Source organism: Hibiscus syriacus, unplaced genomic scaffold (genome assembly GCF_006381635.1).
Source record: "Hibiscus syriacus cultivar Baekdansim isolate YM2019G1 unplaced genomic scaffold, ASM638163v2 tig00112259_pilon, whole genome shotgun sequence".
NCBI lineage: Eukaryota > Viridiplantae > Streptophyta > Magnoliopsida > Malvales > Malvaceae > Hibiscus > Hibiscus syriacus.
In genome coordinates, this window is record NW_024063287.1 from 130,988 (window position 1) to 156,204 (window position 25,217).

The 25,217-nt window shown below is 33.2% G+C and overlaps 1 protein-coding gene and 1 pseudogene across 1 annotated transcript; one reads left to right on the top strand and one right to left on the bottom strand.

Annotated features, from left to right (window-relative positions):
* The first annotated feature begins 846 nt into the window (after nucleotides 1-846).
* Nucleotides 847-2,819, top strand: LOC120176851 (organelle RRM domain-containing protein 1, chloroplastic-like). The gene is made up of 4 exons (XM_039183164.1): nucleotides 847-994; nucleotides 2,122-2,190; nucleotides 2,297-2,403; nucleotides 2,727-2,819. The coding sequence occupies exons 1-4, from the start codon at nucleotides 862-864 to the stop codon at nucleotides 2,772-2,774; spliced, it is 357 nt and encodes a 118-aa protein (XP_039039095.1). The 5' UTR covers nucleotides 847-861; the 3' UTR covers nucleotides 2,775-2,819.
* Nucleotides 2,820-5,828: 3,009 nt separating this feature from the next.
* On the bottom strand, nucleotides 5,829-7,432 carry LOC120176854 (annotated as a pseudogene).
* Nucleotides 7,433-25,217: the final 17,785 nt, after the last annotated feature.

Below are 25,217 nucleotides of genomic sequence, written 5' to 3' on the forward strand. Positions count from 1 at the left end.
TATATATAAAAACCCTAAACTATACAGTATATAGTTTATATTTATATACTATATATATGAACTATAGTTTACATATAAACTATATAGTTTATATACTAACTATAGTTTACATATAAACTATAGTTGATATTTACATATGAACTATATATAAACTATATAGTTACATATGAACTATATATAGTTATTAGTGAACTATATACTATTTGTATAGTATATACTATATATAAAATATAGTTTATATTTATATTTATATACTATATATTATATATATAAACTATATATACTATATAGTATAATTTACACGTGAACTATATATAAAAACCCTAAACTATACAGTATATAGTTTATTAGTATATATAACTATATAATATATAAACTATATGGTATATAAAATACATTATATATATTTCATTAGTATATATAAACTATATATTATATAGTTCATTAGTATATATAAACTATATATTAATTTATTAATATAAACTTATATATTAATTGAAAGAATTGGAAAATATATAAAGATCAAATTGAAAAAAATTTAAATATGAAGCTTAAGTTAATAAATTGTAACATTAAATTTGGATTAAATTAAATAAAGTTGAAATATGAAACTTAAATTAATATATTACATCATTAAATTTGAACTAAATTGAATAAATTTAAAATTAAAAGACAATGCTACAATGTCAAATAAAATTAAAAAATACGCGGATTTTCTCCCTGACTTAAACCACAAGGTTATGCTAACTGTGGCGCCAAAATCAACATCATTTCCCGCCAAATAATGTTCCTTTTCTCCAACCAGCAGGCTGTTCGATGTTTACAATTACTGTTTTCCTACTTGTAACGAAGCGCAGTTCGATGTGGGCGGCCACCCCAACCCTCTCTTTCCCTTCTCCCATTTCGGGAAATTGTCGAACACGTAAAAGCTTCAACCTCGGCCTAAGAGCATCGCTCTTTGACTATCCTCTTGCTGGCAGAATCTTCGTTACGAGTAAAACCCCTCTCTTTGTTTACAATTACTGTTTTCCTACTTGTAACTTTCGCTTTCTTTTCCCAAAATTTGAGTAATTGTCTGTCAAATAGCTTTTCTTTTTAATCACATGCCATCAGGATATACCTCATCACTGTTATCATGACTATTGATTGTTTTTGTTCCTCTGATGATAAAAATCTAGGCAAAAAGGTTTAGGAATATGAATAGCACTATAGGCTGATTTTTCAATTTCGGAAATCAGATTTTGTGTAGAAACAAATACATCCTTATTAAGCAAGAGAATTGACTTCGGTGAGGAGTTAGGGTTGTAAATGAGATGACATACAGATTTTAATCTATTCGAGTTCGACGCGGTCAAAGTTCGGTCAACACTCAAATCAAATGACTTGATTTGAGTTTAACTCGAGTTCTAAACGAATCGAAACGAATTATTTGATACCCAACTTAATAAGTTCACGAGCAAATAGAAAAAAAGTAATATATTATATTTTATTTTTTTCAATTAAATTATTAATAATATTAATATATATGTGTTGTTTAAAAAAATATAGTACAAAATTTTTATGTACTTCATGTTCTAGTTTGAATTGAGTTTGAGTTCGAGCTTAGTCTGAAAATATTTTGAGTTCAAGTTTTTTTTAGCTTGATAATTTTAAGCTCGTGAGCTTTCGAGTCAAGCTCAACAATACTCAAAATTAACTCAACTCGTTTACATCCCTAGAAGAGATCCCTCTTTGTCTTTGCATCGAACTTTTCGTATTGTTTCTCATATAAGGGTATGCAAATTAAGAGAAATTTTCCAATAAATAATGCAGGTTTGGAAAGATTGTTGGCAATATTGCGATTTTACTAGTATTTCCACTATGTATATAACCAAAACAACTGGAAAGAGCTTAGTAGGATTTGTTTGTGATGGTGGAATCCAATATTGAGAGGAAAAATTGGAACAAAACCATCAATTCCTAGCTTCGTTTCAGTCGAATTAGATTCATTGATGCTATTACAAGAAGATAAAGAGATGGCAATAGTTCCATCAGATATTCTTTGCTCTTGTATTTTAGAGTTGCATTTTTCAGTCTTTCCCTAATTTATGTCCTGGCATCTTTTGGGTGTATTTGCTGCAGATTTTCCATATTCTACCAAAGAAAGGCGTTTGCAGAAGGAATTTTCCAATTTTGGCGAAATAGCTGAAGGTGATTGGGACATTTCTCATCGTTAAATGGAATTAATGGATGATATGTTTCATCTCCAATCTTGTGTGAGCTTCAAAGTCTATAACCATACTTCTATCTATAACAGTTAAGCTTGTCAAGGATGAATTCACAAAAAGATCAAAAGGATATGCTTTCATTCAATATACTTCTCTGGATGAGGCTATGGTCGCCGTAAAGAACATGGATCAACAGGTTTCATGTTGCCTTTCTTTCTTTATTGCCAACTTGCTCGTATTGTAAAAGTAGACATATAGAATACTATTTGTAGATCATTCGTAGATTACACCTACCTTCTGTCATCCCTTTGAGTGAAGCATAATTTCAGAGATTCTAGTTCTCTTTACAAGATGAATAGGTTCCTTTACTGTTAAGCTACTACTGTTTACAACTCTTAGTTCATCAAACTTACTTTTATGATCTGAATTTGAGAACCCAGATGAAATTCTGAGTTATATAACTTTGATCTGCACGCAATATTTCTACTTAGATTTTAATATGGGTTTTATGTTTGTCAGGTATTTGATGGCAGGAAGATATATGTTGAAATAGCTGAAGGTGTATAGTTTGTGGTTACCATTCTGATCCGGTTGTGGTTCAATAATTCTCAAGTTCCAAATGGGCTCGAACTTTTAGAAAATTTTAAGTTAAGTTTACTTAAATTATTAATCAATTTTCACATTAAAAGTAAATTAGATTTATGAATATTTTAACTTAATTAATATAAATTAATAAAATCAAGTTCAATAAGATAATATTTAAATTTAATTTAGTGATTATAAATAAAATTTATAATATAAGAAATATAAAGAATTGAAATTAACATAAAAACCAAATTTATAATATACAAATTATAATTAATATAAAAATTAAATTTAAAAAAATAATCATATTAATTTAATTATTATAAGTTTATTATAAATTTAAAATAACATAATTATATTAATTATAATTTTATTTATAAGTCAGGATAATATCATATCATTTTAACATGTTGGATCAATTACAGGTTGAGTCAATTACATGTCAGGTTCATAACAAATCAGATTGAAAACAGGTCGGGTAATATCAGTTATTTACTAAATCAATCTCGGGTTCGGGTTCATATCAGTCGGATGCAGTTCGGGTTCGGGTATCATATTTTCGGTTCAATTCGGGTTCAGGTCGTTCTCAGGTTGGGTTCAGATTTATAATTTCCAGGTCCAACTCGAGTTCAGGTCAACACCAGTTCTGATTAGAGCCGGTTTTGGATCGTCACAGCGCAGGTCAAAAACAGTTTTGACTCGAATCGATTTCAGTTAGTTTTACAGATCGGGTCAACTTTTTACACCCCTACTTATATATTATAAAATTTGGTCACCATCTATGATAATGGTGCTGATCTTAAACCTCTAGGTACCAAATTGTGTTATAATACAATTGTCACAGTCTATGACATCTTTTTGATACATACGTAATTTGTTTTTAGGCGTTATTTTACATCCATGAATGGCTTCTCCGGCTATTAAATTTTTTTTCTTCTTGTTTCACACAATCTATTAATGATTATCATATTTCCCTTTTACTTCTTTGGTTTTTATACACTGGAATACTCAACTACATTGTAGCTTCACTTGATATGAACATAAAAGGAGACCACTCTTTCTAACTAAAAACAACTCAACTCAAAAAATAAAAACAAAAACAAAAATTGCCTCTTAAGATGTACCTAAGCTAAACTCCAAACACGGATTTAAATTGCGATTATGATCGTGTTTATTATTATTGTAGATATAATAGATGTTATTACGGTTATTGCAAGTATCGCAGTCATATAATAATAATTTCGAATTATACCGCTATCGCTATATAACGATCGTTATTCTAATAACGGACTACTATTTAAATTACTGACTCCAAAAACTACAACTCGGTAATAGCTACGAAATACTAATGACAAAAACTAAGCTACCGGAAACCCCATCTTCATGAAATGGAATCTACTTTATGGGTCCAACTTGACATTGATGGAATGACACTTTTTGTATAACATAATGCAATAAAATAACTTTAACGTTTAATAATAGTATCAAATATATTCGTATTATTTTTTATATATTCGTCCACTCAACGTTTAATTTTGGGTAAAAAATCACCCTTGGTGGATGGAAACCGTCAGTCAACTGACGATCAACGCCTGATGCTGACCAAACATGCACATATGGACGTGGATGCTGAATTGGCTTGTCCATATCAAAGCTCATGATAATGTGATATCACCACGTCAGAATTTTTAAAAAATAAAATAAATAATTATTATGATTAATATTATTTATATTTAATTATTTATATCCAATCAGAGAGTAACACGTGTCACTCTTTAATTGATGTTTGTTTAAAAAAAACCCTTAAAAATGGCTTGGAAGGGGAATCAAACCTAAGCAATTGCTGTGAAATGACAGGAGTTTTGCCACTAAACCAAACTTATTACTTGATAAAATAATGTACTAAATGCTATTCAATAGATACTTAATTTGAATTTAATGAAAAAAAAAATTGTCAAAACATTCTTTTCAAAAGGGTCTCGTTTTCGAATAATTTGGTGATTTGTTAATAAAACGTAATTCGAGGATTCGCCACCAACCTTTAATTAGGGTATAATTGGGCAATCAAAAAGTATTTGTTATTTTAATAAAAATATTAATATTAATTAAAACAATAAATTTGTTATATGTGCTACCAAAATTTGAGTTTGGGAGTCGGTTACGTGTGGGGAAGGATTAATACCCCCACATCTTCGTAAATCGATACCTAGTCGATTAATTAGTTGTATTTGCAATGAAATTTAAAAATTCGAGTCTAATATAATTCAAGATCTTACACAAATAAGATTCTTTGAATTTTAGGACAAAACATAATAATATTTAATTATTTTCTATCGAGAATAATCGACCTCTTATACCTTAAAACAATTGTCCTATCGAGAATAATCGACCTCTTATACTTTAAGACAATCGATTCTTACTCCAATCGAAATAAAGAAATATTACAATTTCATTCTAAAGTTAATTATTAATTTAAAATAACAACACAAAAATAATTTTAAGAAAGAAAATGATAATATCAAATTATTTCCAATCGAGAATAAATAATCTCTCATGCCTTAAAGCAGTCATTTATTACTTCGACTGACATGAAGAGATATTACTATTTCGTCTTAAAATTCAATATTGATTCAAGAGAAAACGATAATATCTAATGATTTCCAATCGAGAATAAATGACCTCTCATGTTTTAAAACAGTCATTTATTACTCCAATAGAAATGAAGAGATATCCCTATTTTGTCTTATAAATCAATATTGATTCGAGAGGGAAAATAGTAATATCTAATTATTTCTAATCGAGAATAAATGACATCTCATGTCTTGAAGCAATCATTTATTATTCTAACCGAAATGAAAAGATATTATGATTTTCAATATCAATTCGAGTGTTACTATTTTGAAAAATCATTGAAAAACACATGCAAAAATAAAAACGAATTAGAAGCATACACCAAACAAGTACAATTAATTATTTATTTCACCAACATTTAATGAAAATAAGGATGTTCAATTATTTAAATACATCGAGCTTAAATTAGATTTAACACATTTGCATTTTGCCTCTCTTTCTCTTTCCATTTGGCCTAGAAGCTCCCTCTTCCTGCTTTGCAGCCTTCAGAGCTTCAATTAGTCTGTTCAAACGCTTTTCGACATTCTCGCCTTTGAACTTTGGGTTTAAATTATCTGCGACATCTGCAGGTGTCATGTTGGTTTTACCCAACAGTTCACCGATTTCATCAAAGAGTAAATGAGAACCGATTTTCAAGTAATTGTTTGCTAACACCTTGAATGCTTCGAAGCAACAATACGACATTTCTATGTGTTTGTCCATTCTTCCTCTCCTGATTAGAGCTTGGTCAAGCTTCTAAGGGTAATTTGTGGTGAAAACAATGATTCTTTCGCCCCCACATGATGACCAAAGTCCATCAATGCAATTCAAAACACCTGATAAAGTAACCTTACTCTCTGTTGTCTCATCCGTTTCTTTTTTCAGCTCCTTACTGATTGGATCCAGGTCATCGTCTTTCTTTATCTTCCTCTTCTTGCTCTCTCTTTCACCCGTAATATCAAGAGAACAATCGATGTCCTCGATTACTAGGATCGATTTGCTTGTCGTGTCGATCAAAAGCCTCCTCAACTCCGTGTTATCTTTGATTGCAGTAAGTTCGAGATCATAAAGATCGTACTTCAAATGATTAGCCATAGCAGCAATCATGGTTGATTTGCCGGTACCAGGTGGACCATAAAGCAGATAACCTCGCTTCCAAGGCTTGCCAATCCTTTCATAATCATCTCTCCCCTCTTTGAACGTATTGAGATCATTGATGATTTCCTCTTTCCTCTTTGCATCCATCGCCAAAGTGTCAAATGATGCAGGATGTTCAAAAGCAACATGGCTCCACTTTGGATTGGATCCATTCCAAAACTTGCTTGGATTGTTCGAGTAAAGCTTTCGCAGCCGGTTACCTTGCCCAATTGCTTTCCCATCCTCCAACACCTTAGGAATATAATACTGAATAATGTGTTCCTTGTCGCGGTTGCGGAATTTCAGCTGGTAGTACTTCTCGTCGACAGCTGGATACACCGAGAACTGAATCGATCTCGGGACATTCCTGTTTGATGTCCACCAAACTTTGATCCCTCCATCGGACACATCAAGAATTTCTTCATTATAATCCATGCTAAGCACCAAAGACCGACTATCTTTGAGGGCATCAGCCTTAAGCCTGTTAGCGGAGGCAGAGGATTTCTCACTGAGATAGTTCTGAATCGCAGTGAATGCCTCGTTACGCCGCATATATGCATTGGTGAATTCAGGGAAGGTAATTTGAGAATAAGGGAAAGCAAGATTCGCCAGCTTTCTGCCATATTTCTCAATACCATCAAGCAGGTATTGAGGGAGGTGTTCACGAGCCATGGTATAAAAGAACACCATAGTTGCTGTGGAATAAACAATAGCAAAAGTTGCCATTGTTGAGCCAAGGTCCAATGACATATCACTCATCCTCTTCTATTGTAGTAATTTGTGGTTATGACCTGCAAAACTGAATCAACTGGCAATATATAGAGAGAGAACAAGCAGATAGGTACTGAAATTTCCTCATGACTACAACTGAGTTTCCACCAAAGTTCCACACTATTACAACCGAGTTTCTACTTATGCAATTCAGGTTTTTCCTTGGGGCATAGTATCCTATACCTAAATATAGGCACACATCATATAGGGATGTCAAGCAGAGTATTTTAAGAAAAATGAAAAGTTCGATAAACTGGATGAGATGGTTAATAATTTTTTATGATAATAAAGAGAATTAGATAGGCAATCAAATTTCCTCCCTAAAATTGCACTATTTATTTTAAATATTAGTATTTAACATATATTCCGAGTAAAGTATGAAGGTATGATCTTTTAAATATATGAAATAATTCAGGAAAAAAAATGAACATGCCAATATCAAATAGATATTCATATCCAACACTTCAACTTAATTTCTACCAAATTTCAAAGCCCATAAAAAGTAAAGTAAAGAAGCAAACATAATTTCATGTATAAAATTGCAGTGAAGGTCTTTGTTTATTCAATGTTTGTCATATTTGGATGGGTTAATTTCCTATGCATAGGAAATGCTAAGGAAGCTCCAACTCCCAAGTTGGTATTTATAGAACATTTCAGTCACAATCCATGACAACTTCCCCACCTTCTAGAGATAAATAAATGACGGCAATTTACTTTAGAGATCGAGTTCAAGTCTTCATATCCGTAGAAATTTGATATTTAAAAACAGATTTTCTACATATATATTTATCTTTAAAATGGGAGGAAGTTGCCATGGATTGTGACTGACATGTTTTGAAAATACCAACTTGGGAGTTGGAGCTTTCTTAGCATTTCATAGATGACGGCAATTTGCTTTAGGCATCGAGTTCGAGTCTTCACATCCGTAGAAAATACCAATTTGGGAGTTGGAATTTCCTTGGCATTAATAAAGATAAATATATATGTAGAAAATCTGCTTTTAAATATTAATTTTTTACGGATGTGAAGACTCGAACTCGATGTCTAAAGCAAATTGCCGCCATTTATTTATCATTGAATAAAAAAACAAACCTGGTCGATCGATCAAACCAGCTAAATCAAGAATAGGGGACTTGTCCGGCCCGACCACTGTAACAAATTATCAAATAAACAATCTTGCATCTAAATGCGAAAGCCCAAATCAAATTATTCCTAAATTAAGGGACTGGGGTGAAATTAAATCTAAAATGGAGGCACTAATTATTAACTTAATTAATTATGTTAAAAGAATATCTAATTTATTTAAGGACTAAATTATGAAAAGACTAAAGTTAAGGTTCTAATTATTACCCTACTTAAAATTAACCAATTATGGAATCAAATAATCAAAATGGACCCTCAGACATTTTAATGCGAGGGCCAAAGTAAATTATTCCCTAAATTAAAAAGTTCAAGGACTAAAGTGTGAAAGATCTAAATCTAGGGGTTGAACTTAATATCTAATTAATTAAAGAAATGATTAAACCTAAAATAAAGTACAAATTAAATTAAAATTAGCATACTTTAATTAGTACATACCTGAAATAAATAAGAAAATAAAAGGTTAGAATGCTAGTTGAAACGTCTTAATTAAAATAAATAATTTAAAGGAAAAAGAATAATTTAATTAAAATAAATAAATTTATTAAGGAATCAAACAAATGAAAAAACATAAAGGATCAAATTAAATAAATATAAAATTAGAAATCTTGATTCGAATAACCTAAAAAATGAGAACAACAACAACAACAAAACCCAATTCCCATATGCAATGGGATAAGGGGGAGGTAGGGTAGTAGGTTGTCCCCAACGCCAGTTTGAGAGTAGCTTCCGTGGAAGACCTCCGGCAGTCAGAAAATTAAAAATATAGATAAAATGCAAAGCATGTATAAATAAATACATAAATACATAGTTGAACAATATTCATATGCAGTCATAAATATCATTAATATTATATGCGCGTTTGAAATGGGAAGTAATCCCTGCAAATAAATCCCTGCGAAAAAATCTCTACATATAGACAGAAACGTAAGACCCGACTAAATTTAAAAGTGAAGAGAATATTAAAACAATTAATTTTCTTGAGTAAAATAAATTAAAATGAACAATAAATAAACAAAATGGTAAAAATAAGACGAAATTAAATTTCATAAATGATATTAAAAATAAAATATTGCAAAAGAACCAAAATAAAAATAATGAAAAGCAGAAGGTTATAATTGAAAGAAATTAAAGAACGAGGCCTAGTAACCAAACTGTAAAAACAAGGTAAAAGTTTGAGGACCTGAAAGAAAATAACCCCAAATACTAGTATTAAAACATCAAAATGAAAAATATCAAAATGAGGACATTTAATTTGAAAGGATATAAAAAGAGCGCATCTTGGTGACCAAAATGTAAAGAAATACAACTTGTAGTGGCCACAGAAGGGATTAGACCCTTGGCATTCAAAATATGCGGGTAAGCCCAAAACGAAGTCGTTTGGTCGAGATATAAAATGGCCTTATCACTTCTTTTTTTTCTCATTTTCTCATTTTTTTTTCTTTTCTTTTCTCTCTTTACATTTTTATAAACTCTATCCCCTCTCTTTAAACGCTAGCCTCTGCATCGTCACCGTCGTCCACTGCCATCAGTGACTGTCGAAGCCTAAATTTCACCAGGTGTTTTGTCTTGACGTTGTGATTTTAGATCGGGGTTTAGTTTCACATGAATCAGCCCTCATCTTCACAAAAATAGTCAGAACACTTCGACTTTCACCTCGTTGATCTCCTCTATCCACCATAGGATCGAGCTGGCTTTGAAATATGTTTCTCCCTCCTTAATACACTTTTCCTCACCTTTTGGATTAGCCACCAAAGGTCCCCAACGTCGGTGAATGGCTTCGGCTGAGAGGAAAGTTCTCTTTTCTCTTTTTTCTATTTTTAATTTGCTAATATTTTGAATGCAAAAATTAATATGTTGCTTTCTCCTTGTTTTCTTTTGATTCGAACAAAAGGAAAAAAGAAAAGAAAAGAGAAAAGAGAAACACCGTTGATTGAAAAATATATCGAAAATGAAGAGGAGAAACTTGAATAATTGGTGTATTGTTTGTTGAAAAAAAATTTGGGGAAGGAAGACCCTTACAAATTTTTCCTTGCTTGTAATATTTTATTAGGGGCTAAACCGTTGCTGGGATCTTTGAGAGAGAGCAACTGATTTGGTGCTCAAGAAATCGTGGAGATTGAAAGGTCACAACTGCCAGTTTGTATGTATGGAGGCGTTAGGGCATTTGTTGGAGCTGGGGACCACTGTCTGTGTTGGCGTGGATGCTTCTAGAATGCGAAAGCTACATTGGGGGAGGTAGAAGGTGATAGGAGTATTAGGGTTTGGTAATTCCCAAATTGATTTAGAATGTGGGCTAATTGGGCTTTGGGTTAAAAATTGTAATTGGGTTCTGCCATTTGGATTTATGGTTGAATGGGTTTGTAATGTTTTGGTTTTGGTGGTGGTGTTTTTAGGTCAAATAAGTATTTGGGTTATGGGTTAATTTGATCAGTTCTTTTATTTAATTATAAAATGGAAATGTAAATGGGGCAAGTTATAGTTAGTTGGGGTTAATGAAAACAAGTTTTGACAAATAGTCACCCAACCCAAATAAATTCAATTAAGCATCATCACACCACAAATACCACTACAGAACTCGTCACGTCGATGTGATGAGTTCTAATAGAAAAATATATTTTATTGGATCGATTCATCTAGGACATTTGTTACAGTATGCATAGAACTTGTCACGTCGACGTGATGAGTTCTAATAGAAAATATATTTTATTGGATCGATTCATCCAGTCTAATATTCTATTATTTTTCTTGGAACTCATCATGTCGACATAATGAGTTCCATTACAATAATATTATTTTTTTTAGTTTAGACTGTTTTTTTTCATAATTTTAAAACAAATCATGGAACTCGTTATGTTGAGGTGACGAGTTTATATGAGAATCAAATCATGCATTTGTGGGAAGAAAATTACGAAAAATTCCCGAACGGTCTATTTGGGTCTGATTACTCAGACTTCGACGATTCGGATTCAAGCTCGTCTTCAAATGAGGATTGGGTAAACGAGGTAATCAAGTTGATATTTGATCAACATAAGGAGAGAATGAAACTTGAAGAAGATAATAAGGAGATGAAAATCGAGAAGAAGAAGAAGAAGAAGAAGAGGAGGAGGAGGAAGAAGAAGTATGAAGACTTACCAATCCAACCTAGCAAACGACTTATAGAGAGGAATGAAAAAAAATGATAGTGTAGAAATTAAGAAGAAAAAGAAGACAAAAAGTTGATTTTTATGTTGAAAAATGTTTTAAATATATGTATGAAATTATGTTTAGTTAAAAGTTATTTATGAAGAGTTTGTAGTTATATATGAAACGTTAAAAATAAAGATGGTTAATGATGTTCATAAATTATCCAAAAAAAAGTATAACAAACAACATGAGAACAAATTTACGAAGGTTTTGTTGGCCCGATTGATATTAAAGAAGATGTGGACAATGCTTCTTGTTGTGATCTTCACCTCTACATTGGCCACAAAGTTTTGGTATACCTTGCTCTTGTAGAGGATCGCTCATATCAATCAACCATTCAACTTCCTTCGTAATTATGGATTTGACAACTATTTTTCATAAATTGTTGGGGATCAATAAGTAACATTTGGGAGATACTTAAACTCACAACTGTATATTTTGTGCATTTGTATGTAGGCTATAATAATCATCGGCATAAGAATGTGGGTTAACATTAACATCCATACATGCATCAACAACGTGACCTCATGAGTATCTAAAAGCTTAAAATCAATTGCAATCACACCATATTCTATTGAGATTACCAGTGTATGTGGCATAATTCTCACCCTCACGTGGTCGAAGAAGTGCTTGGACAAAGTAACTAGAATCAAGTATGGTGAAATTATGAACAAACATTGATGTTATATGTGTTTGATTTTTGTTCATTGCCTTCTCCAAATCCAGAGCCCAAATTTTGCCATCGTTGATCACGACCTCTATTTGTGCACCTTTGTCTGCCCAAAATTTACCCAATCTGAAGTAAGTCTCCTTAACAATACTTGCTATTGGAAGATTTCTCATCCCTTTAAGCACATAATTGACACATTTGGAAATATTAGTTATCATTGACTTGAAGAACATAAATAAACATAGATGAAAAAAAACGTAGAAGTTATCGATATTGATAATCTCATTTTTGATCTTTTTGTTATTAAACCTCATTATAGCGTTAGAGGCAATATGAAATATACAATACATTGGATATACGTGGGGGAGGCAACCACGTACTTCCCAATCTAGAAATCGTCGCTAATAACTTAGGTGACCGGTCTGATATCATGCAAACTCCATCTTGAGTGACAACATGAGAACTCAAGTTGGAGAGAAAGAAATTCCAAGTTTCCTCCGACACATTTTTAACAATGGCCATGGCAATGGGGAAAATGTTTCTGTCATTATCTTGCACAATGACATAAACTTTTCAGTGATATATCAGACCATTGAATGATATTATTGGCCAATGGTTTAATGAAAAACATTATTTTTCTCATAGACCATTTAATACACAATGACAAACTTTTCAATGCCCAATCACTTCAATTCGGTGATATATCATATAATTGAATGATGTTTTTAACCATGTTTAATAATTCATCATACCCTTATCATAATTCACCATAACGTTTTCAATTCTATATATAGCCATGCCTATATCAGACAAAAAACTCAATGTTCAAGTTCATATTTCAAAAAAAATCATGATAACAATTTTAACAACAATTTATTGTAAGGGGAAATCTTTCACCATCTCCTTCGAGGGAGACATTCGGATTTTTAACTTGATGACGAAAATTTCAAACAAGGTTGGAACTACTAAAGATTCAACATTTTTTTTACTACATTTTAGGTTTCCAAACTCTTTAGTTCCACAACATTCATCAATGGATTATTTAAACAATGATGTTGCAGTTCAAATAATGATTGACACATACATTACCAATTCGGTGAGTAATGTTGACTTATTTGTAGAGTTTCACAATCAAGTCGCAACTCCTTCCGCATCAAAAATAAAATTTCCTAAGGTATATGATAATATAGAGGCTGGATTTCAGGCTGAAAATAGGAAAACTTAATCCTTAAAATTGCATCGTTTTGAGGGATTTATATATATCCCATTATAAAGTTTTAACAATCCTAGCCCATTTTTTCTTCCCTCGTCGTTTCTTACTCTCCAGCCACTCCTAATAGCTCTGATGAAGGGTTGATGGCCCCTTTTTTACTTTCTTAAATATATATCCCATTATAAAGTTTTAACAATCCTAGCCCATTTTTTCTTCCCTCGTCGTTTCTTACTCTCCAGCCACCTCCTAAATAGCTCTGATGAAGGGTTGATGGCCCCTTTTTTACTTTCTTAACCCCATTTCTTCGAATCCCACACCAAACCAAAACTCAACCCCTCATGCTCTCTCTAAAACCTAAAATCCAAAAGGGAAATGGTTACCTTATCAAAGAAATATTCAACTCTAGCGAGGCAAAGCTCGTTTGAACCAAAAGGTAAAGTTCCCCCTTTTCTTTTTTTTTTCTTTCAAATGGTCTCTCTCTTTTCTCCATTTTTTCGAACCCTCTTCTTTTTCTTGTTGCATGTCTCCATCTTATGCTTCTTGGATCATTAATGCTTGATGGAACAAAGAACCTCATTTGTAGGAACATGATTCCCCTAAACCAAACATTTAACATCTCAGGATTTTACTATTTTTTAATGGATTGTCTTAGATTTGATTTTTTACTAATTTTGTTTCCACTATTGATTGATTTCATGTTGGTTGGTGGTTGAAACGATAGCGATGTCGTGATAGGAGCCAACGATAGAAGCAGAGGCAATAGGGAAGGCCTGGCTTAGGCGACGACGCATCCAATCCAGGGTTTTAGAAACCTTAATTTTCTCCTCATCTAGATCGTTGGATCAAGCATAGATCCAACGGTTGGCATTGGCGGTGGTTGGAAGGGTTATCAGAAACCCTAATTGCTTCTGAAGGGCTTCTTCATTTGGGCATGTTGATTGGGTTTGTTTTGTGATTATATTTGGAATGCCATCCTTGTAATATGGCCATCCTTGTAATATGGATATCTTTGTAACCTATAAATAAATAAGAATATATATATATATATATATATCATTTTATATCAATTATATTATATTAATATTAACCTACCTACATAAACTTTTAATTAACCATAATTACATAAAGGTAAAACCAGAAACAAAACAATTAGTCAGTTCTTAATATATACACACGCATATATAATGGTGACTAACGAGTCTATGCAAACAAATACCAACTATAGATAGCATAATCACAAGTCACTATAACTAATATTTTATTTATTAATTAATAACCCTTAATATACTAGCTCCTAAACGTCTCTGTGTGTGTATATGTCGGAACCGTCTTTCGGTTGGGCTCAAAATTGGGCTTCGACTTGAAATATTTGGGTTAGGAGTCGTCACCGATCATTTTAAAATGATATTTAGGTAGATCGGATACCATCTTACTTGATCTACATTTTACCAGAAATATGTCGGGCTCGGGAGTCGGTTACGGTCAAGGAAGGATTAGTACTCTTGAACCGTCCTTTCGGTACTATATAATTCACAGTTGTCTTAATTTAAGAAAATTGATAAAATGGTAAGAAATAAAGATATAAATTAAAATGCAGAAAAAACAAATTAAGTGAAAAGATATAATAAAAATATAAGAAATAAGGGAAAATAAGGAAAAATATAAATAAAACAAATAATATTAAAAAGTACAAATAATATATATGTATAAAAAATAAATAAATAAATAAATAAATAAAAGTAAATATATATATAAATTAATGAAACAGATGACGGAAAGACCATGTGTACATATGCAATCTAACGAAATAAATATAGTAAGGAAAAAATAGTGCATAGAATATAAAAATATTACACGAAAAGAAGAAAATAAAAAAACAATTAATTAGAATGAATAAATAAGGAAATGTGCGTATAAACAAAACTAGATAAATAAACAATAATAATTAATGCATCAATGTGAGGGACCGAATTAGAAGGAAAACTAATTGATAGGCCAATTTCGAAGCAAAAACATGGACTTAAGGGGGGAATTAAACACTTTAAACACAAAGGTGACCAAATAAGGATTTTCCCTTTTGATTTCTGAAATCACGCAGGTCTAAACATGTGGTGGGCCAGGCTATGGTTTTTATGGGTCATGTATAAATGCTAATAATTATTTTAAAAATGCTCACTTTTCATTTTGAAACCAACACCCCCTTTCCATTTATTCATTTTTCTCTCGGTGTTCTTGTGTTCTTGAAGAACACATGAACACCACTGTGGCTCTCTAGATCCCGCCCATCGTGACGCCTCGCCGACCGTCGTTGAACGGCATCGACCATCATTCATCGGCGACGATATATTTTTTTTAAATTATTTTTTTAAAGCTCTTTGGATTCTCTTTTTAAAAATCAAAACCATTTTTCAAAAACCTCTCTAGAAAGGCATAGATCTGGAAAAAAAAAGTTTCGAATAATGAGGGCCTCGCTTCGTTCATCGGCCAAAAGAACTTGTTTGGGATTTTTCTGGAAACTCCAACGCAGAGAAAGGAAAAGAAATTGCATGCAAGCCTTGAAACTGAAACGAAAAAGGTGAGATTTTTACCCTTATGCTTCTTCTTTCAACAACAACAACAACAAAACCCTATTCTCATATGTAATGGGTTAGGGGGAGATAGGGTAGTAGGTTGTCCCCAACGTCAGGTTGAGAACAGCTTCCATGGAAGACCTCCGGCAGTCAGAAAAATTTTTAAAATAAAGATAAAATGCAATGCATGTATAAATAAAGAAATAAATAAATAAATAAAGATAAATTTTTACCCTTATGCTTCTTCTTTAATAATCGCAAAAATGATTTGAATATCACAACTCTTTGTGGAAATTTTGTGATTGCTGAATGCACTGCTCGAAGATTTGTGTAAAATAATTGCAAAAGTTTATTTGTATTTCCTCTGAAATCGTATGAAATTCGTATGAAATTTCCCCCTCCTTTTGTGCGTTCATTACATAATATATATAGCCAAAATAAAAAGCTATTTTTAGAGTTTACATTTGAGTAAAACACTGATGTTGGTTGCTCTGTTTCATGCGTGGCGTTGGTGACGCTTTCCTTGCGCCGGAGAACTCGGAGCCGCTGGAGTGTTGCCGTGAAAAACGGGGTTGTTGAGAGGCATGCGACCGTGGAGAATGAAAAACGGGGCGTGCGGCACTGACTTGGAATGAAAGAGCTAGGATTCTAGAAACCCTTATTTTCCAATTCGGGTTGTGCGTTTGGGTTGCTGCTGGGCCATGCATTTCAGCTTCATTGAGCCTGACACAATGTAAATAAAATGGTGTAAATAAATATATTATATAATAATATTAATCAATGGGATGGAATTAAGTGTCTTCAGCTGCCCCTCTTTGCTCATTATCGTGTAACAAAAATAGAGCAAAGATTACAAGACATAAATTTCGTCTATATCGAATGTCCTTCATCATAGAGTTGAAACCCGATATTTGATTGGTTTGAAATGACTCCCTCGTCGTAAGGTCGAGTCCATCTGAAAATGATATGGAATTGAAGCCGTAATTCAGGATTTGAATCGGATTGAGGCTTCTCGTTGCCAAATTGTAGTCAACTTCAGTCTTCTTCTCGACGTAAGTTATACTGTAAATTTGACATGCCCTTGTGCTGAGTGTAATTGAACTCGAATGTTTGGTATTACAAGAGAAACATTTTCAAAGGTTTTGTGTTTCAAGAGAAACAATTTCAAAGATTGGTGCTTTAACAAACTGTCTCAAAGAAACAAAACTTTGTTTAAGGGAAATTGTCTCAAGAGAGACGAAACTTAGTTTCAAAAGAAAATACCTCAAGGGAGACAAAATTTTCGAAGAGAAACTGTCTCGAGAGAGACGATTGGTTTTAAGGAAAATAGATTAAAAGATTTTGCTTCAAGGGAAACTGATTCAAAGATTTTTGTTTCAAGGGAAACTGTCTCCAGAGAGACAAAATTTTAAGGGAAAATGACTCAAGAGAGACAAAATTTGTTTTAAAAGAAACTGTCTCAAGGAAGACGAAATTTATTTCAAGGAAAACAGATTTAAAGATTTCGTTTCAAGGGAAACATTCTCAAGAGAGACAAAATTTGTTTTAAAATTAACTGTCTCAAGGGACATGAAATTTGTTTTAAGGAAAACAGATTCAAAGATTTTGTTTCACGGGAAACTGTCTCAAGAGAGACAAAATTTGTTTTAAGAGAAACTGTCTCAAGAGAGACGAAATTTGTTTCAAGGAAAGCAGATTCAAAGATTTTATTTCAAGGGAAACTGTCTCAAGAGAGAAAATTTATTTCAAGGGAAATGGTTTCAATGTTTATGTTTCAAGAGAAACTGTCTCAAGGGAGATAAAATTTTGTTTCAAGGGAAACTATCTCAAGAGAGACAAAATTCATTTCAAGGGAAATGTTTTCAATATTTATGTTTCAAGAAAAACTGTCTCAAGGAAGACAATTTTGTTTCAAGGGAAACTATCTCAAGCGAGATAAAATCTTCTTTTTAAAAAGTCTTGAGTGAAATAAAATGCCTTTTTTCGAGTGAAACATTCTCAAGTGAGACAAAGTCTGTTTTAAGAAAAGAAATCTCAAGTGAGATAATCATCTATATTAAATGAGATTGTCTCAAGCGAGACAAAATTTAAATTGGAAATATTGAATCTGAAGATGATTGTTCATTCTTGATGAGTTGTTGTCTTTTGACCTCATATTCTCCTGAAAGATCTGTAAAATGTATCTAGATGTAACTATCCTGATGATGGATGTTTGATGTATGCTAAGATGAAATTTATTTGTCGTTTTATTGAATTTGTCCTCAAAAAAATCAAGGTCTTTCTTGCACATGATGATGAGTGCAAAGATGCAAATTTCATGCGTAATGTATGCATGTGTTGATGTATATGCGAAATATGTTAGGATTTAAAGAGAAATCTCAATCCCTGGTTGTCAGTCTTGATGACTCTTGATGCTGGAATCTTGAATATGCTTAAAACAAAATGTTGATCTGTGAAGGGGATAATTGCGTGAGCAATCTTCATTCTATCAATTTGTCTTCATTTCCACTATGGTGTACTCTTGCAAACCTCAACTTAAGACAATTATCAAATTTTGCCCCAAAAATGGTTTTTTTTACCCCAGCTTCAATCTTGAACTTCAAAGGGATATCTGTTGAATTCCAAGACATGCTTCCAAAGAACTTATCTTGTTTGAAAATGCTTTTCTTCCTTTGACTTTTCAAAATTTTGAAAATATGAAAAGGAGTTTTGAAAAATATTGCCTCCTTCTAGGTTTCACCATTGAAGCAAATCATAAAACCGGAGTTCATTGTATATCAAAATAATCAAATGCTCTTTTAATCTTGATAGCGGCAAACCTTTGACAAATACCAGATCGAAAAGTTGGTTTAGAGATGGGTTATTAAGGTTTGTTCCATCGATTCGGGCATCGTGAAGATCATGGCATGCCTTTTTTCTTGATTTGACATTTTGATCGAAGGCGAACAAAATGACACAACTAGCATAATCAATGGCTAGACCTTTCAGAATACTTCTGTTTTAGTTCTCTGAAATCTTCCATTTGTTCAAGTTTTGTAAGCTTTTCTAACAAAGGTAGTTCAGAAATATCGGTCGAAAAATGAGATTCTTGAGTGCTCGTGTGTAATTGACTATAACAGGTGTTTCTCAACTCCCTTAGTCTATTATTACCGAAAATTTCTTAGATAAATTTGATTTACTTTGCCATTGTGTTGGAATTTTCGGAAGCTCGAATCGATAACCGGAACGGTTTGCAAAGAGGGGTCGGAACGGTTTTGTGTTTAGGGAGTAAGGAGATTGAAAGATAGAGAATTGCACAGTGATTTATAGTGGTTCGACTTTCTCAATCAAAGTCTACGTCCACTACCTTAGCTCCTCACCAAGGATTTTCCAACAAATTCACTAATTTGTTCTTTCTTTTGAGGATAAAGAGTAACCATACAAACTCCCTAGTTTTTTCGGGATAAACTATAACCTTTCCCTAGCTTGTACACGGGATTATCTAGAACCTTTCCCCTTTACAAAAGAATAAGAAATATAAACAAGAAAACCTCTCTAAGGTAGGTGTTTACAAGATTGAGCTCACAAAAACAAAATATTTACAAGAGAAAGATGAAATAAGATTGAAAAACTCTTCTCTTGTGTTTGATTGCTTGGATAGTTGTTCTCTTGCTTCTTCAAGTGTCCTCAGCTTGTATTATAGCTTGAAATGTGTTTGATGTTGTATATAGCCGTTGGGGATGTTTTGGAGTTGTTGCATGATACCCTTCATGATGGATGCATGATCAAGGTGCATCGATAACTAGCCGTTACTAGCCGTTGCAGCCTTGATGCATGGATGCATGGCAGGATGCATCGATGCATGGCAAGGATGCATCGATGCACTAATTGCATTCGATGTTTGGATGCATGGATGCATTGCCTGATGCATCGATGCATTAGTGCAGATGCATGGATGCACTGCAGGGATGCATAGATGCACTGTAGGGATGCATGGATGCACTTTGACACCCTTTAGCATTTTTGCTCATATCCGATTTTAATGGACTTTGAATTATTTTTGAAACCTTTTAAAACTTTGAATAAATTCAATTCAAATCCAAAAACATTTTGCAAATTCAATTCAAGTCCAAAAACATTTTGCCTTAAATTGTTATATCAAAACATAGTTCAACAATCTCCCTCTTTTTGATATAACAAAACATTTGAAAATTTGGTTTTGGCAAAACTCCCCCTTAATAAAATGTTTAATGAAAAAGATATCAATTGTTAACAAAATGATATCAATTGTTATCAATTGTTGGAAAATATATGAAAATGTTAAGCTCCCCCTTTTTTATTAAGAAATTGAATTTTTCAAACCATAACTTCTCCCTTTTTGTTATATCAAAAATAATTCAATCTTTGAAGTTCAAAATAACTTTGGAGAGTAAGTAGTAAATTTGACATTTTAAAAATCATTTGAAAAATCAAAGCTCCCCCTCAATAATAGCATTCCAAACAAAATTTAGCTTTTAAGTTCATGACACTTAAACAAAATATGAATTTCTACAAAGAATAACAACATGTTAGAGGCACCTGAAATTCAATATATCCAAGTCTAAAATACTTTATGCATACCAATTGTTGAAATTTGATATCAATATCAATTGTTAAAATTAAGTGCATTGCATAAAGTTTTCCAAAAAATGTTATGCAATTTAAAAATTTTGATATCAATTGCTAAAGAGATATCATTTTCATTTAGACCACATGCATAAACATTCAAATTTAGGCCAAAAATTAAAATTTATAAAATCAAAGTATTTGAAAAATTGTTATCAATTATTAGAGAGATATCAATTGCATTAAAACCAATTTGACCAAATTTTATTATGATGAACTAAAAATTCTTAAAAATTTAAATAACTTTAAAATGTTCATCATAATCAGCTTTTCAACATACATGAGATTAAAACAATGATGCATAATCATTTAAAAACAAAACTCGTGCATGCTTAAAATCAAATGAGCAACCAAATAACCAAAATTAAAAGCATTAAGCTTAGAGGTTACCCATTCCTTTTTCATGTGTGGCTAGAGCATCTTGAATATCATCACTCTCATCACCATTGCTCCCACACACCTACAAGAGACATTTAAGTAGATTTTGGTATCCAAATTGCTTTGGATCCTTGGACGTTAGTTTCAATGCCCCTTTTTCATTTCGGAACCCATACTTGCCTAATTTTAAAACGTTTTCCTTACTTCAAAGGACAAGTATGTTCCAAATGACCATGATAATGAAAATGTGAGCATATTATCATTATTGAACTAAATGAATTATTTAAAATGATTTCTTTTTCTTTTGTTAAGCATTCAAGCTTAACTTTAAATCAAAATTTTGTTTTTCAAAACTATCAATTTTTATTTTTGAAAGCTCTAAATCATTTTTCAAAATTTCATTTTGGCTTTCAAAATCTATTTTTGTTTTCAAAAGAAAATCGTTTTCAATTTTAAATTTTGAAATCATTTTCTTATATTTGGAGTTCATGGTCTCAAACTCCGAATATAACCTATTAAAATCATCTTGTAACTCATCAAACGTATATGAATTAAATTCATTTGAGTTAGAAGATACCTCGGGCTCTTCATAAGCCATTAGAGACACCACCTTTGTTGGTTCTTCTTTCTTGTTTCCATGGATTTCCTCGAGCTTATTCCAAAGCTCCTTGGCACTTGAACATGAAGAAACCCCTTCATAGATTTCAGGACCAAATGCACAAAACAATATGTGCATGGCCTTGGCATTAAGTTGAGCTTTCTTCCGTTCTTTGTCACTCCGCTTCTTCTCCTTCTTCTTTGGAGAAGAGTAGACATTCTCGATTATCTCCCATACATCAAGATCAATGGATTGGATGAATACCTTCATTAATTTCTTCCAATGATGATAGTTGTCTCCATTGAAGTATGGAGGCTTGTCCGTTGGTAGGGAGTCTTCCATGTGGAACGAACCAGAGGTGGAAATCATCTTCTCGGTTGTGTCGGGAATTGGTAGAGCTTCTTCTAGGATCGTCTCAAGGTGGTTAAACCTTCTTAACGAGTTAGGCTCTGATACCAATTGTTGGAATTTTCAGAAGCTCGAATCGATAACCGGAACGGTTTGCAAAGAGGGGTCGGAACGGTTTTGTGTTTAGGGAGTAAGGAGATTGAAAGATAGAGAATTGCACAGTGATTTATAGTGGTTCGACTTTCTCAATCAAAGTCTACGTCCACTACCTTAGCTCCTCACCAAGGATTTTCCAACAAATTCACTAATTTGTTCTTTCTTTTGAGGATAAAGAGTAACCTTACAAACTCCCTAGTTTTTTGGGGATAAACTATAACATTTCTCTAGCTTGTACACGGGATTAGCTAGAACCTTTCCCCTTTACAAAAGGATAAGAAATGTAAACAAGAAAACCTCTCTAAGGTAGGTGTTTACAAGATTGAGCTCACAAGAACAAAATATTTACAAGAGAAAGATGAAATAAGATTGAAAAACTCTTCTCTTGTGTTTTGATTGCTTGGATAGTTGTTCTCTTGCTTCTTCAAGTGTCCTCAGCTTGTATTTATAGCTTGGAATGTGTTTGATGTTGTATATAGCCGTTGGGGATGTTTTGGAGTTTGTTTGGGGATGATTTTTCTACTCAACAAGGCTGTCCATAACATGATGCATCGATGCATGATCAAGGTGCATCGATACCCCTTCATTAAATTCAAATAAATTAGCCGTTACTAGCCGTTGCAGCCTTGATGCATGGATGCATGGCAGGATGCATCGATGCATGGCAAGGATGCATCGATGCACTAATTGCATTCAATGTTTGGATGCATGGATGCATTGCCTGATGCATCGATGCATTAGTGCAGATGCATGGATGCACTGCAGGGATGCATGGATGCACTGCAGGGATGCATGGATGCACTTTGACACCCTTTAGCATTTTTGCTCAAATCTGATTTTAATGGACTTTGAATTATTTTTGAAACCTTTTAAAACTTTGAATAAATTCAATTCAAATCCAAAAACATTTTGCAAATTCAATTCAAGTCCAAAAACATTTTGCCTTAAATTGTTATATCAAAACATAGTTCAACACATTGTCTGGCTAGCCGAATCCATAAAGCCGGGGCGTTCAACCAATTGATTTAGAGGGACAGCTTATTATTATAATCACTTTTATCAGGTTTAACTGAAGGGTTCATCTCATCACAAAGTCTTTGGCCTGACAAAAGCAGTGGAGCAAACACCGAATTGCCAAGTGTCCGAGCAATGTCATAGTTTGAATGTAATCTATTCATAAAGCCAAGGCTTTCGAGTTTCCTCTATAACCAATTACCTTAGTGGAATAGCTCAGCTTTATGGATTTAATTTCTTAAGATTGTCAAGAAGAACATGTTATAGTCTAGGTGTCTTTTGAAAGTCAAGGGATCTCATCTTTAGAGTTTAATTTCCAAACAACTGACCTAAACTAGATTTGCTTACTCAACTATTCCATATGTGAAGATCATTATCATCACTGAAAGTCTTAAACAAAAGTATAAACCAATTAATTTTGCAATCTCATGTGCTAGTTGCTACATTCTGTTCGCTCCTAACACATACCTGAGTATTAAACCTTTGATGGACTCTTCATGAGAAGAGAAAACTAGTTCGGTCCCTGTAAGAGAAAAACATGTAGTCTGATGTATCTTTTAAATTAGGACCAAGGGGTCTTTGTTTTGCAGGGTTCAAGGTATTCAAGGAATTCAAGATTTAAATTTTTTTATTTCCTCCGAAGAAAGCATTTTATTTAAAATGTTTAAAACGTCAAGTGACTTTTGAACATAAGAAGCACAAAACAAAAACCATTTCAAACAAGATGAGAACATAACAAAACTCCTGATGGATGCCCCAATTAACTCGATCAGAATGCCTCATTACTCATTGAAAGTCAATGCCATGCCCCTGAATCGATCAGATATTGGACCTTACGTTTCAATGCCCCACAGTTCTCAGTGGTGTGCCCTGAGCTCCCGATATGATAACTACACATAGCGTTAATATCATGTCCTTCATGATATGGGGCCTCTCTAGGTTTGGACTAAACCAGAGTCACAAGATTCTTCTCAACTAGCGTTGGGAGTAACTCCTCATATGTCATTGGGATTGGACTGATGCGAGTCTTTTTATGGAAGACATTATGAGGTCTCATCCCCAGATTAGTCAGGTAAGATTCCCTTTCATTCCTTGGCTCTCTCTGAGTTCGTTTAGAAATATCGAATGATACAGCTGCAGTGGTTGAGATCATAACACCTTTGTTAGCGTTATAGGTGTTGATATTGTTGATCTCTCGCTCTTTGTTCTTCATGGGAGGCTTCTCACTAGAGTCCCCTTATTCATTTTTCCTTGTTTTATGGCTAGCTCAATCATCTCACTAGCCATAACTAGATCTGAGAAACATCCCGATGTGATTGCCACCAGGTGCCCGAAGTAAGGTGTCTTCAGGGTTTATACAAACAACTTTCTAGTTTCCTTTTCATCCAAAGGTGGATGAACTTGTACAGACATATCCCTCTATCATTGTGCGTACTATCGGAAACTTTCATTGTGTTTTTTCTCCAGGCTTTGTAGCATAACCCGGTCTGGTCTCATATCGTTAATATATTTGTATTGCTCCAAGAAAGACTTGGCTAAGTCTTTCCATGTCTTAATATGAGTTCGGCTGAGCTGGTTGTACCACCGAATAGCTGAACCAGACAGGCTCTCCTGGAAGCAATGGATCAGGAGCTGGTCATTTCCCACATACCCTGTCATTTTTCGACAGAACATAATGATGTGGGCTGAAGGAAAAACTGTTCCCGTCGAACTTCTCGAACTCAGGGACTTTGAATTTTGGAGGAAGAACCAAGTCTGGGACTAGACTGAGCTCCGTGGCATCAACTCCAAGGTAATCATCGTCTCTTTTAACTACATTCATTTGGTCCTCCAATTGCTTGATTTTCTCCTAAATCTTCTTTGATTTGTCCTCTTCGTCTGAATCCGATATATGGTAATAACCTGAATTGTTCTCAGAGTTAAATACAGAGGATGAGGGCTTTGCTTTTACAGTAGATGAGTCCCCCCGAAGTTCTGGTAAGATTTCAGG